At 43.2% G+C, this 14,651-nt stretch overlaps 1 protein-coding gene across 9 annotated transcripts in view; it reads left to right on the top strand.

The window, feature by feature from the left end:
* Positions 1 to 14,651, top strand: part of SCUBE2 (signal peptide, CUB domain and EGF like domain containing 2) — a 59,639-nt gene that overhangs the window by 39,448 nt on the left and 5,540 nt on the right. For 6 of the 9 annotated variants that reach the window (XM_019728718.3, XM_019728692.3, XM_019728702.3 and 3 more), the window contains 4 exons: positions 10,495 to 10,665; positions 12,556 to 12,723; positions 13,450 to 13,611; positions 14,291 to 14,488. In XM_019728718.3, the coding sequence (XP_019584277.3) occupies positions 10,495 to 10,665; positions 12,556 to 12,723; positions 13,450 to 13,611; positions 14,291 to 14,488 (699 nt within the window). The remainder of the gene's footprint in view (positions 1 to 10,494; positions 10,666 to 12,555; positions 12,724 to 13,449; positions 13,612 to 14,290; positions 14,489 to 14,651) is intronic. The other 3 variants (XM_019728749.3, XM_019728738.3, XM_074335968.2) reach the window with 1 other exon arrangement.

The following is a 14,651-nucleotide window of genomic DNA, read 5'->3' as shown; positions in this document are numbered from 1 at the left end:
AATATAATTTGAATAGTGCTGTGTGTTATTTTAAACTATAGCGTAGATCACGGACATCGTCCCTTGCTAATAGAGGAGCTACCTTATTTCTTTTACAGCTTCCTAGTCTACTTTTAAGATACCAGTACTTATTAGCTATACTAAATATTCACCTATAGCCACCATATTGGTGGACGTAATTTTTCTATTACACACAATACTGCAGTGAATATTCTTTTTTTGTGCACGTGGCCAATATTTCTGAAGGATAGACTTGTAGACATCCAACTGCCAGGTCAAACGATGTGCGTATTTAAAACTTTAGTAGGTACTGCCAAATTACTCTCCAAAAAGACCATACTCCCTCCAGCATTGTGTCTGAGGGTTTATTGCCCCATATCATTGCTAACATGGGTTAGTTATCGCTAATATTTTTAATTTTTGCAATGCTAATAAGCAAAAATGATCAAGTTTTTAACCTTGTTTTTCTTTATCTGTAAGACTGAGCCTGCTGTCATATGTCTGTGGCCATTTGGATTTCTTCTGAGAATATTCATATTCTTTTCCTCTTTTTTTATCGAATTGTTTGTTTTTCCAATATCATTTAAAAAAAAAATTTGAATGTCCCAAGTTACATCAAAGGACAGTCACCTCTGAGCTGTTAAGTTCTTTCTTCCTTGTAGTCATTTTTACACAGTAAAGTCTCTAATTTGGCATTTAAGGACTTTGGGGACAGCCTGCTCTGCAGGTGACCTTTGTACCATCTGTGATGAATTTTAGCAAGATGGCAAAAAAAAAAAAGCAGTTATATTCTGCAAGGAACAAATTCCTTAAGCTCCACAGTAATTCATAAAGTCTTACATAGCTAAAGAAAAATTAATGATGACATGGATTTCTAGCTATTTTTCTTTCTTTTTTTGTTTTTGTTTTTTTTTGTTTTTTAATTTTATTTTATTAAATTTATTGGGGTGACAATTGTTAGTAAAATTACATAGATTTCAGGTGTACAATTCTGTATTACATCATCTATAAATCCCATTGTGTGTTCATCACCCAGAGTCAGTTCTCCTTCCATCACCATATATTCGATCCCCCTTACCCTCATCTCCCACCCCCCACCCTCCGCCCCCCTTACCCTCTGGCAACCACTAAACTATTGTCTGTGTCTATGAGTTTCTGTTTCTCATTTGTTTGTCTTGTTCTTTTGTTGTTTTTGGTTTATATACCACATATCAGTGAAATCACATGGTTCTCTGCTTTTTCTGTCTGACTTGTTTTGCTCAGCATTACTCTCTCAAGATCCATCCATGTTGTCACAAAGGTTCCTATATCATCTTTTCTTACTGCCGAATAGTATTCCATTGTGTATATATACCACAACTTCTTTATCCATTCATCTATCGAAGGACATTTTGGTTGTTTCCATGTCTTGGCCACCGTAAACAAAGCTGCAATGAACATTGGAGCACACGTGTCTTTATCTCTAAATGTTTTCAGATTTTTGGGGTAGATACCCAGGAGAGGGATTGCTGGGTCATATGGCAATTCTATTCGTAATTCTTTGAGAAACCTCCACACTGCCTTCCATAACGGCTGCACCAGTCTGCATTCCCACCAACAGTGTATGAGGGTTCCTTTTTCTCCACAGCCTCTCCAACATTTGTTACTATTTGTCTTGTTGATGATAGCCATTCTGACTGGGGTGAGGTGATATCTCATTGTGGTTTTGATTTGCATTTCTCTGATGATTAGTGATGTTGAGCATTTTTTCATATGTCTATTTGCCATTTGTATGTCCTCTTTGGAGAAATGTCTCTTCAAGTCCTCTGCCCATTTTTCAATTGGGTTGTTTGTTTTTTTGTTGTTGAGTTGCATGAGTTCCTTGTATATTCTGGATACTAGCCCCTTATCGGAGGCACTATTTGCAAAAATCTACCATTCAGTTGGTGGCCTCTTTATTTTGTCAATGGTTTCTTTTGCTGTGCAGAAGCTTTTAAGTTTCATATAGTCCCATTCGTTTATTTTAGCTTTTACTTCCATTGCCTTTGGAGTCAAGTTCATAAAATGCTCTTTGAACCCAAGGTCCATAAGTTTAGTACCTATGTTTTCTTCTATGCAGTTTATTGTGTCAGGTCTTATGCTTAAGTCTTTGATCCATTTTGAATTAACTTTGGTACATGGTGACAAATAGCAGTCCAGTTTCATTCTTTTGCACGTGGCTATCCAATTCTCCCAGCACCATTTATTGAAGAGGCTGTCTTTGCTCCATTGTATGTTTTCAGCTTCTTTGTCAAAAATTATCTGTCCATATTTATGTGGTTTTATTTCTGGGTTCTCAATTTATTTTTCTTTCATAGCTGTTTATCCTTTCATAAAGGATAAATTATTTAAGAAATATACTGCATATAAGGATGATAGATAGATAGATTATTCTTAAAACTTGCTGAGATTTAGAAAAAAAACAATCCAGGCAACTGGCAAATTGGGTAGCATTTTAGTGCCTGGGTTCTTGAGACACTAGGAAAGTTTAATTCAGCTTTTACCAGCTATAGCTCTCCTCTGCAGCAGTTGAGAAAAATTAATTCAACCAGCATTTATCAAGACCCCTCTCTGTGCTACTCTGTGGACTTGTTATAAAGCAGTGAGAACATCATGGGTGAGGGGCCGGCTCTTACGAAGTGCAAATTCTAACAGAGGGAGATGGACAATAAAAAAATAAAGAAGAAGGGATAATTTCAGAAGTTATAAGTGCTATGAAAGATAATAAAACAGAGAGGGGAGGAAGAGAGGAGGGGTTAGTCTCTATAGGGTATTCAGGGAAGGCTCTCAGAACAGGTGACATCTGAGCTATGACCTAAGTGAGAAGCATCATGCCTTTTTTTTTTTTTTTTTATAAATAAGGAAACTAAGGCAAAGGGAGGTAAGCCCTTTACCCAATGTCACCCAGCCTTTAAGTGGCAGAGCCAGGGTTCAAATACAGGTCTGACTCAAGAGCCCTATGTTCCCAAGTCTCTCAATTTGAAAACTGTCCCCCCTCCTGGGTCCAGCCTGTGCCCTGTGACGAGCTTATTCATACTGCACTCACATGGAGACCCTCTGGCCGGCTCTGGTGCAGATGCAGGGGGGCTGGCATAGATAAGGCACCACCCCTCAAGGCACACTTGGCCCTCCCAGGCAGGCGTCAGAAAGCCTTCCCAGAAGACAGAAAGCCTAAACTGAGTTCTGAAGAATGCACAGACAATGCGCCAATGGACAGGAGCGTTCAAGCAGAGGAACAGTCCTGGAGAACAAGAACAAGCAAGATGAGCACAGGGCATCCCTGACATGTCAGTATTACCAGACCTGCAGAGCAGTCTGGGATGTGGTGGTGGGCAGCTAGGCTAGTGGGAAACGCAGGGCAAGTCATGAGACACCTTGAGTATGTTGCTGAGGAGCCTTGATTTTATCTCTAGGTGGCAAGGTACTGTTTGAGGATTTAGCCAGGGAGTGTCTAGGTCATATCTGTATTCTAAAAAAAGTCTGTCTCACTGGATTGGAGGTGAGGACTGGTGGCAGAAAAACTAACTTGGGGGCTTTTGAATGCTTCACATAAGAAATATTGAGGACTCGAAGGTCCTAAATGGAGTAGAAAAGAAGCAATGGATTAGAGAAATATTTAGGAAGAAATAGAAGCAGCGTTTGGTGATATATAGAATTGGAGACTGAGGCGAAGAAAGAGTTGGGGTGAACTCGGAGATTTCTGACTTGGCCTCTGATCCTGGCACTTACTTTCCATATGTCACTCATCTCACCCGGCCCTGTTTCATATGCAGGAGGAACTGAGAAAAAGCCTGTGGGTTGGTTGAATAGTTGGATGAATGTGATCACTGGGGAAGAAATAATCAGAAAAGATTTATAGGAAAAGCAGGAAGAAAAATAGGCTCTTGAGAGGGCATGAGAAAGAATGAGCTCAGATACAGAAAAAAAGACCAAAGACTGAGTTCTGAGTCGAAGACACTGAGAGAAATGCAGCGAGTTGCACCAAGGTTTGTGAGCCAGGGAGCGAAGCAATCAAAGAAGCACTTTGGAAAGGTGAAGCTGACGGTGTAACAGAGCTGAGGCAGGAGTAACAGAAGGCAAGGGAAATAGAAGGTTCTTGCAGTAATTTGCATAAGAGATGGAGAGGATCAAAGGACACCAGTGCCATCGGGATGAAGACTAGGGAATGGACAAAAGGGACACCTGCAGGAAGCGGCCGCTGACTGACGTGCAGGAAGGAGAGGAGTCCAGCATAATAACTGCGGTTTGGACTCCCGGGGTTGGAGCCTTGGTGACTGAGAGAGTAGAGATGTGTTTATAAAAAGAGGAAAGCCAGAGGGTAGGAAAGACTGGACAGGAGAGGAAAGGGAAGCATTCCCTTTGGGCAAGTTGAATTTAAGTCGTTACAAGACTTCCAGGTAGAGATCCACGGGCATCTGGGAGTCTAGGAAAACAGCATCATCTCTGCATGTCCATGTGAACCCGTCTATCTGTCCGCACGTGCTCTGACTTCCCTGCTCTTCAAATGGAGGCACAGCCATGCTCCTGCCTACAACCAACTCCTCCCCTTGTGCTCTGAGCCCGTTCATCCCTCTCACCTTCTCAAGGACATTACTCCTGCTACTGTCCCCGCAGACCCCCCACCCCCATCTCAGAATTCTCCTTTTCTACTAGACCATTTCCAATAGCACACAAATCTCCTGTCTTAAAAAACAAACACACCCTGCTTTGTTCTCTCCAGAGACTGCCTCATTTCTTGGACCCCTTCTAGAGGAAAACTCCTTGAAACAGTTATCTGAACTTCTTGTCTTTGCTTCCTCACCTCCCATTTTTCCTCAACTGTAGCCAATCTGGTTTTCATTCCCAACCCCTCTATTCAAACTGCTTTTTCCAAGATTTCTAACAACCTTCATGTTACCAAATCCAGTTGCCAACTCTCACTCAGACACCATCGATTACTCCCTCCTTCGGGAAACACTTTCTTCTCATGGGTTTCAGACACTACACACTTCTGGTTCTCCTCCTGCCCTGCTGGCTGCTCCCTTTTCATTTTCCATGCTGGTTTCTCCCCTAATTTTTGATCTCAAAAGCATCTGGTATCCCAGGGCTCAGTCCTCTGTCGCCCTTCTCTATTGTCACACTATCCTAGGTGACCTCATCCAGTGCCACAGCTTTAAATACCCCCACATGCTGGTGACTCCCAAACTGCGCTCTCCAGCTCTGACCTCTGTTTTTGAATTGTAGACTTCTGTATCCCAGAGGTGTTAAACATTTTTTATCTCTCACACACACACGTAGTTTTAAATTTATGAATATTTACATATTTAAATATTATACTTGTACTATTGCCCAATATATTATATACATTATAAAGATAGAAGAATGAGATACAGGTTCAGGAAACACAAACTTAAAATAACTGGCTAGCATCTGCAGGTACCATATTATAATCTGGCAAGGTTCATTGTTAACAGTAGTGGTCGTAAATCTATTTTTCAGACAGACTTTTTGTTAATTTCTAGCATTGTGGCTCAATTCTTGTCGGCTCTGGTTGCATCGATATCGTTTCTGTTTCATGATGTGGTCTGACAAAGAGTGAGTGCTCCGAGTGTCTGCCTGACACTACCCTGTCACTCACTGCGCTTGTACCATTGGTTCCAGCTTCAGTCCAGGTTTCTGCAGGAATCATTCAAAGTGCTTTCTATTTTGTGACAGTTAGTTTGGTGCAAATTGGGTAATATAATCAGAAAACCCATTTGACCAGGCATAGTTAAACTGTAATGCATTGAAAAGAAGAGAATCAGTCAGTACCTCCCACCCTCAAGTTGTGGAATGCTTGCTCTTCTCTTTTCTTCGAGACCTTGGGTCTTCACACTTGTCTGTGACTCATGAAAGTGTGCACTGATGGAAGGGCCGTTCTTATAGCATATACTAAACCAGTGAAACTTTATTTCTTCATTTTTAAAATAAAAATTGATATACATAGGTGTGAAAATGTTTTGCCCACACCCAGTGGATCATCTTGTAAATCCCTGAGGTGTGATATTCTACCTTGGAGACCAGCAGTAAAACCAGTGTCTTTTCATTATCAAACTTGCATGGCCAACAAGCATCTCAAGCTCGACGTGGCTAAACAAAATATTTTCTCATCTTCCCTCCCTCCCAAATCAAACCTATTTCTCCCTCACCTCAGTAAATGGCACATCTATTTACCCAGTTGCTCAAGTTAAAAACCTCAGAGCCTTCAGTCTTCTTGACCCCTCATTCTGACATGCATCCCAGCTAATCCATTAGCAAATCCTGTCAGCTCTGCCTTCAGATTCTATCCTGAATCTCACTAGTTTTCTCTTCCTCCATTATTTCCACTCTGTTCCAAACCACCATTATCTCCTGCCCAGTCTATTGGGATAGGCTCTGAACTGTTCTCTTTATTCTTGCCTGCCTTTAGTCTATTTTCCAGGCAGCAACCAGATCTTTTAAAAACGTGTCAGATCATGTTATTCCCTGATCCAAACCTCTAACACACTTAGAGTTAAGGTCTCATTTCCTTACCGTGACCTTTAAGAACCTATGTGATCGGGTCTTGTTTGCTTTTTTAAATTCATCTTCTATCACCCTGCCCTTTTCACTATGTTCCTGCTACACTGGCCTTTTGGCTATGAGGCAATGCCTGTGCAAGGCTATTGCCCTCTGGTCTCTGCTCAGAAAGGCCTTTCCTGGCCACTCTTTTAAAATAGCATCTATACGAACTCCACTCCCACCACTCTTTGTCTTCCCCACTTACCTTGTTTTTTACTTTTCTTCATTACACTTGCGACTAGTCAGCATTGTACTGTATACTTACTTGTTTCTTGTCCAAATTCTCCGCTAGAAGGAGGGCCTCAGTAGGGCAGTGCCAGATCTGTCTTCTCTACTGTATCTCCAGCTCCTAGAACAGTACCCAGCACATAATCAGAGCTTAGTATTTAATTGAATGAATGAGTAAATGAATCTTCAGAGGGACAACAGATGAAATCCCAAGGGTAGTTGCCAACATTAAGAGAAAAGAGGGCAAAGGGCAAATCTTTAGGGAAATATTTAAATTGAGGGCAAAAGAGGCCCTCCAAGGAAGTGAAATCTCAGCCCCATTAACTAGGCATGAAGAGAACATAGCACGCCCTGGGGAACCCAGCAAGGAAGGCATCACGCTGGGCTCATCTCTCTGCCCCAACTATAAAAATGTTTTCAAACTGCAAACCTAAGCGCACAGCAAAAACCTGGGCAGACCTGACAAATCAACCTCTCAGCACAAGGGGGGGCTGCCTCTTGTTATCCTGAAAGTCTCATTTAAGAGGGGTTCAAACCAGGATCCTGAGGCCACAGCACTGCCTCGAGTGCTGTGGCCTCTGAGCTACGACAAAGCACAGCTCCAGGACACCCTGGGAATCCGCGTGGGCTGCTTGTGGCTCTCCTTCAGAAGTCAAGGCGTGACTCTTAAGAAAACAGTCAGATGCTAGAGAGTGACCTCTTTTATTAGGTTCACCATCTTAGCCACAGAGAGACCATAGTGTTTGTCCGTAGCCTGAAATACTCAAAGGCCGAAGTGTTGAAAAGAGGGCAAACCTTCAGGTCTCTTTGTCACCATTAATCCTGGTCCCGCTGGTCTCTCCCTTTTGCATCAGAAAAGCTTTCTTGTATTTTGTTTTAAAGAGGGGAAGAAAACAGCTGTGTGGGATTTGAGAATGGGATTTTAATGGTCACTGAAGACACACAAAAGCTTTGCTGTGATCGTGAAGTGTTCTGGGGGCAATTGACTCCTTTGTCTGGGGCAGCAAAACAAGCTGGCTGCTCAAGGAGAAAAGAGAACCAACTGGAATGTGTGATTGAGGTCTCTTCGGGCCAGATCTTCAGCACATTTGCAAAGAGCTGTAGAGCTGTTTTCAGGCGTCTCTTCATGACATTTCAGAATCACTTTTTAGTGTTTAGCTCATTTTTACCTTGTGAAAGAAACATTAATGTGGAAGGTGCTTGGCATGAATTATTTCTATACATCTTTCTCTCTGGAAGGAAAATGGACACTGTGAGTGACAATATGAGTTTGTTTATGTGAAGCAGGCAGGCCTTTCACTGTGAGAAAAAAAGAACTGGTGCCCTCCTTTCCACAGGGCAGCCTAAGGGGCATTTCTCAGCCCTTTGCTCAGTTGAGAAATTGCAACAGATGTGAGATATTGTGAGACTTCTCAAAATGTAATCTTGAAAAGGCTTTGAGGGGGTTTAAATAGTTCTAAGGAGGACTGGACCCCCAGAGCAGCGGGAGCCCATCCTGGTACCCTTTTCAGTGACAACCATTGTTGTCCACCCTTGGGGGGGGAAACCATGGGATCCATTTTCTTCCAGAGGAATGATGATGGGACAGACCATGCTGATATAACTCTAAGTTATAATTAATGGGGCTGTTGGAATCACTGCCGTCATATGGGCACTTTCCCTTTAGGTGACTGAGTGTTGTGAAAACAGGTGTCCCCAAAATGGAAACAACGTGGGCTAGAGGGGTTCCAGACAGACTAGGTTTATTTACCTTCTGCCAGTCTTCATGACAGTTGGCTTGTTAGAGCCACAAGGGGTTGTGTTCTCATTTACTGGCCTGCTGTAGGCACTGGGATAGTCCGGTGGGACACGGGATAAAAGGCCATGAATGCCCAGTACGTATTCAGCTGAGCTCTTCAGGGGAGATGAGCTGAAATCAGAGTAATCATGGCAACCGTTATCCAGTAGAGCTACATCAAGGGAATAAGTCTGAAATTATAGGCTTTGTCTGCCACAGATCTGTGCATCATACTCATTATAATGTTGTTTGCCAAGAAGGCAAGAGCTTGGTTTGCTTTTAATTTTTTCATAAAATTAAATAAAAATAAATGAATATTGTAAAAGAAAATCCAAATAATATAAAAATTATTAAGACAAACTTTAGAGTAGACCAAATAATAATTGAAAGGTGGCAAATTTTGGCTTGCTATGATTTTTAAAAAGCCTCCTTTAAAATAAATTATGGAGTGAATACTGAGAAGACTTTTTTATTACTGTTACTAGAGAACTTTGCCATGTTTAACCCTAAAAGTATATATGCAAATTGCATTTGTCGGATAGGGTGGAAACCGATATTTCCCCTTATAGACATTCAAGAGATATAGTAGCTAAGTTTATCATGTGGTATTTTGTTTTCTTTTTCTTGGTATCGTGAGTATAAAAGAGAATGTGTTTATCCCAGCAAACTTCCCTAATGCCCCATAGAGAATCCTTGGCAAAGTCTTGAATTGTGATTCAGTCTGAATTTTTGTTAAATGACCTTTTTCATTCTGCCTTAAACTCAAAGCTCTTGATCTCACTGTAAGCGTATTTCTTAGACTAGCTGTGGGAACTTGGCCAACTTATTTAATGTCCCTAAGTCTCTGTTTTTGTAAAATGGAGCTAATAATAGTACCTAGCTCCTTAGGGTTGTCCTTGGGCATAAATGACATAATGTATGTAAAGCTTGTGGCGTGGTGTCTAGTAGATTGTAGGTACTCAACAAATGTGAGCCATTAGAAAGGCTATTTTGATGGTTATGATGATGATGTTTTAATATTATACTAGGGAACTCGATTCAGTATATTTACTTTATATTCATATCCTAAAATAAGATATAAATGCACATTTAACTAACAACATCAAAAATATAATCAGAAGCGTAGTTTATTAATTTCCTTGTAGTTTATTCTTTCAGGAGATATTGACCTGGGTTTACTCTTTGTAACATATTAATTTTATTGCAAATATAAAGCTATTTTGGAGAGCTTATCTGTAAGACTCTCGAGACTACTCTCCCCACAGCTACCAGAGAGTGAGCTTTTCATAACACAGCTTCTGGTCATATTCCTCTCTTTTCAATGGCTCCTTTACCTGCAGAATAAAATCTATATGCCCAACATTTAAGAACTTTTTCAGTCTATCCCCAACCTTCCTACTCTCTCCTCCCATATGTCATGCATGAATCTTTACAACCTGCCCCCTTTCCCATCTGGCGAGATTCTACTCATCCTTCAAGGCCCAACACAAATGTGGCCTCCTCTAGGAAGTCTTCCCAGATCCCACCAGCCAGAATTTAAAAAGCACCCTCTTCTTTGTTCTTCTCTTTCTAGGCCAATAGTCAATGAATGATTGTGACTTTTATAATCCTTCTGGCAGCCCTGTGAAGTAGGAAGAATCGTTAAGAGCTTGTGCTCAAAAATAATTAGGATCATTGTGATCCCTGCTCCCAAGGAGCTCATGGTCTAAGGAGACCGTTAATGCCTCTAACCAGGGATCATGGCAGAGGGGGTCTGCACAGAGAACCCAGAGGTGCTGTGCATTCTGTATTTGGGGATTTGTATGGGGGAGTGTGGGGTCAGTGCCACCTGTTTCCCTTCATCTCTAGCATTCACATTGCCTCTCGTTGGCCTCTGTCCCCTCACTGACCAGATCGTTTCCCCCTTTGGCTAGTCAGTTGCAGGGCTGGGACATATTATGATGGAGCACAAGAACGCTGCATTTTATGTCCAAATGGAACCTTCCAAAATGAGGAAGGACAAATCACATGCGAACCGTGCCCAAGACCAGAAAATCCTGGGGCCCTAAAGACCTCAGAAGCTTGGAATGTGTCTGAATGTGGAGGTAAGGATTCCGCCTGCCCCTTCTTACTCCTCCAGTCTCCAGAATCATTGTTTAGACAGAAGGCATACATGCATTTCAATACAGACCGCGCACACTGCACCATGGGCTTCCTACGAGCAGGCGCCATGGTGAGTCCCTCACTGGCTCTCCAGTGCCTAGCTCAGCGCCAGAAACATGCTGGGTGATGCTCACTTGAATAAATAAATGATGGTCTGAAAAAAGTGTAAAGGTTGCAACTGCATGCTTTATTCACAGTAAATAAATATACCTTGAGACATGAGTAATCAGCCAGTACAAAGGGACTAACCAAAGTGTTAAAATGAGAAAGTAGTTCTGATTATTTTTCCAGCTTTGGTCTTAAATTCATAGTGTATTGATTTTTAAAAAGTATCCGTCTGGTTATTTTGTAAAAAAAAAAAAACTCTTGTGAAGAATTTTTAATTGTCTCTTATAAAAATGTTAACTCTGGAAGCAAGCTCACTTAGGTTCAGTGGGCTTCTTTCCTATTTATTTTATTAGCAAATGTCTTCCCCTTTATTACATGGAAGAAGGACCAGCTGTATTAACACTGGGCTCACATCGAAGGTGTGACCCGCCGTGGCGTTTTGCAGCCCCATGGTTAGCACTCTGGACTCCGCCATGCGTTTTGTGGGTGATGTCTGTGGCTGAGTGCGCAGCACCCTGGCCGCTCCTGCCTCGCCTTCCAGTCACTCTCAGCCAGCCTTAGTTCCCACCTAAATGACCCCAAATTCAACTGCAGGACCTTTTCTGGTTTAAAAATCAGATCCTCAGAATGAGTGTGACTCCTACCATACGTTTGGCCTGTTATGAAATCCTAGAACTATTAATAACTGCAAAGTCGATAGGCGTCTGTTCACACTTGTATGTGACCTTATTAAGATGTATTTATAGTAATAAGAATATCCATGGTAGTAATAATAATAGCTAACATTTATTGAACACTTACCTATGCCAGACATCATGCTAAGTGAACTTTTCATATGGTGGTTGTATCACTATAACAACTTTATGAGGTTAAAGTGACTCATTCGAGGTCACACAGCTAGGGAGTGGAGGATTTGGAATCCAAAGCCAGGTCTGACAGACTCCAGATTCCCCCCTGGGGTGTGCGTTCATTAAATGCCATTATAGCTATAACTTATGGTACAAAGAAGACCATGAAAATTAATAAAGGAGAGATGATTAGGAATATAAGAGACAACAGATTTTTATAGCATTTTGCCGATGGCGAGCTAATTCCTAAGGAACGTGTGCTTTTAGAAATCCTTTTGTTTATGGCTGTGCTTCTTGTCATAAACTTAAAAAAATAACCATAAAGTAAGGTACTTAAAGTAAAGGCCACAGGGCGCTCTGTCAGGGTGACTTGGGTAGCTCTCATTTACTAGATTAATTGAGAGAGGCCAGGACACACCTCAGGGTAAGGAGATGTAACTTTGTAAATATAATAATTGGTAAAACAGGGGAGACTCTTCCGTAACCAGAAGAGTCTTTATATCACTAGGATGTCATCACCTGGGTGAGGGGATACTTCTGGGGCAAATGGCCGAATTGATTCTCTCTTTCTAGGGGCTCCTGCATTGCAGGGGTGGCCTGGGGCCTATGCAGCCCCAAGCCTGATGCATATCCAGGCCTGCTCCATACTTGGCTCCTTGGTCTCCATGTTTGAACCGTGCTATGTAGCCCTGTGTATAAATATCAGGCACTCACATGCCACCTACTCGGGGTCAGCGGGAGGGCAGGACTCGCTGAGGTGGGAGCTGAGGTCAGCATAGGGTGACAGGCCTGACCAAAGTCTGATCTCCTCTGCACAGAAATGGGAAAGAGTCTCTGCCGGAGGGCCTTACTCATCTAGGGTCATTGGTCCCCCAGGTCTCTGCCAACCTGGTGAATATTCTGCAGATGGCTTTGTACCCTGCCAGCTCTGTGCCCTGGGCACATTCCAGCCTGAAGCTGGCCGTACTTCCTGTTTCTCCTGTGGAGGAGGCCTCCCCACCAAACACCTGGGAGCCACTTCCTTCCAGGACTGTGAAACCAGAGGTGAGGACATGGTAACTTGCCTTTTTCCAGAACTGAATTTCCCTTTTGAGAACCATGGGAGTCTGATAAAGCTCTGACCAAGCCCAGCCCAGAGTTGCCCTGGGTGGTGCCCCAGTGGCCGGGAGGTCAGGTCCCGCTTCATTCACCTTTGCAGGGAGCACAGGAACCCCCTAGATATGGACTCCCCCGAGCCACCTGGGCCCCTGTGGAGAGGCTGAGTGGAGGGACAACCAGGGAGAGATGAGCAGGTGTACATAGGTTCCTCAGCTCCTTGCCCCAGCCTCCCTCCGTCTCAGCGCTCTTACCTACAGCTGTGCCCCCCTCTGCCCCCAAACGTGTCCTACCCCTTCTCCAGATCCCCACTCCTGCTGCCTCTTACAGAAGCCCAACTTCGTGCCCAGTGTCAGTTCTGCGCCTTTAATCCTCACAAATGTGCTGTGTGGAGATTCAGGTTGTGGTTACTTGTGCCTGACTCTGCATGGACCATCAACTCTTTGAAGATACAGCTATACTTTGATCCCTTTGCATTTTTCTCAGTGACATGAGTCACAAGTCCCACCCAAGCTGGCTATTTAGAGAATTAAGCGTTGATTAGCTCTAGATTAGTAGAAAAGCAGTAATTCATTTGGGATAAAAATTTATTTCACCAACTGTGAAAACTTTTATGTTGCATTGGATGAAAATACATGTTTTTTTTCATTCTCTCCACCCTCCCTGCCCCCACAGTTCAGTGTTCACCAGGACACTTCTACAACACCACCACTCACCGATGTATTCGCTGCCCAGGAGGAACATATCAGCCAGAATTTGGAAAAAATAATTGTGTTTCTTGCCCAGGAAATACTACGACTGACTTTGATGGCTCCACAAACATAACCCAGTGTAAAAGTAGGTCTCTCTCTAAGGCTTTTTACAGTTCTGATTATGAGGGCAAGTACCTGGGTCCACCTGGGGGTGGTGTGTGTGTGTGTGTGTGTGTGTGTGTGTGTGTGTGTGTGTGTGTATGTGTGTTCACTCCTTGCCTTTGGTGCCAAAGGTGAGTATCCAGCCTGTTCCATACTAACTGATAGGTCATTGGAATTCTCTTCCGCACCTGAAAATGAAATGTGGTCTTGACCAAAGAGAAAAGTGAAAGAATGTAGCTGTCACAGCTTCATCAGAGATCTCTAAGAAAGGGTCAAATATCCTCTACTTCACACTAAGCTCTGTTCTCCTGATATTGACAGACCTAGAGGTTGTGTGTCATGGTTCCCCAGGCACTTGGACTTTGTAAATAAAATACTGAAAACCGAAGTTGTCCTTTTGTTTCACAAATGCCTGCCCCTGACCTTGAGCGCCTTCAAGCTAATGAGAAAATGTTGCCTGGGTGAGCTCTGTGTGGGGAGTTAGTGTAGTTGGGCTTCCAGAGGGGACCTCGGGCATTGCAGGCCAGACTCATTCCTGGGGTAGTGTCGTTTCCAGGCTCCACTCCTCGGTGGCAGTAGGGGTGCCGTGGTTCTCCTCAGATGCTGGTTCCCCTGACAGAGTGATGTTGTGCCTTCATAACTTATGGCATTTCCTCTTCCAGACAGAAGATGTGGAGGGGAGCTAGGAGATTTTACTGGATATATCGAATCCCCCAACTACCCGGGCAATTACCCGGCCAACACTGAGTGTACGTGGACCATCAACCCACCCCCCAAGCGCCGCATCTTGATTGTGGTCCCCGAGATCTTCCTGCCCATAGAGGATGACTGTGGAGACTACTTGGTGATGCGGAAAACCTGTGCGTCCTGCCCCTCCCTGCCCGTCCCCGCCCCTCCCCTTCCAAGGCTGCTGGGAAGCCTGATGGCGTGCTCCCCAGCTTTAAATGTGAGAACCGGGCCTAGAATGTCCCCTTTGTATTAGAACAGAGATGACTCATGAGTTTTTAGAGTTTGCCAAGAAAC

Source organism: Rhinolophus sinicus, chromosome 14, assembly GCF_057876585.1.
Source record: "Rhinolophus sinicus isolate RSI-liver-muscle chromosome 14, RSI-T2T, whole genome shotgun sequence".
Taxonomy (NCBI): Eukaryota; Metazoa; Chordata; class Mammalia; order Chiroptera; family Rhinolophidae; genus Rhinolophus; species Rhinolophus sinicus.
This window is presented reverse-complemented; position numbering and strand designations above follow the sequence as displayed.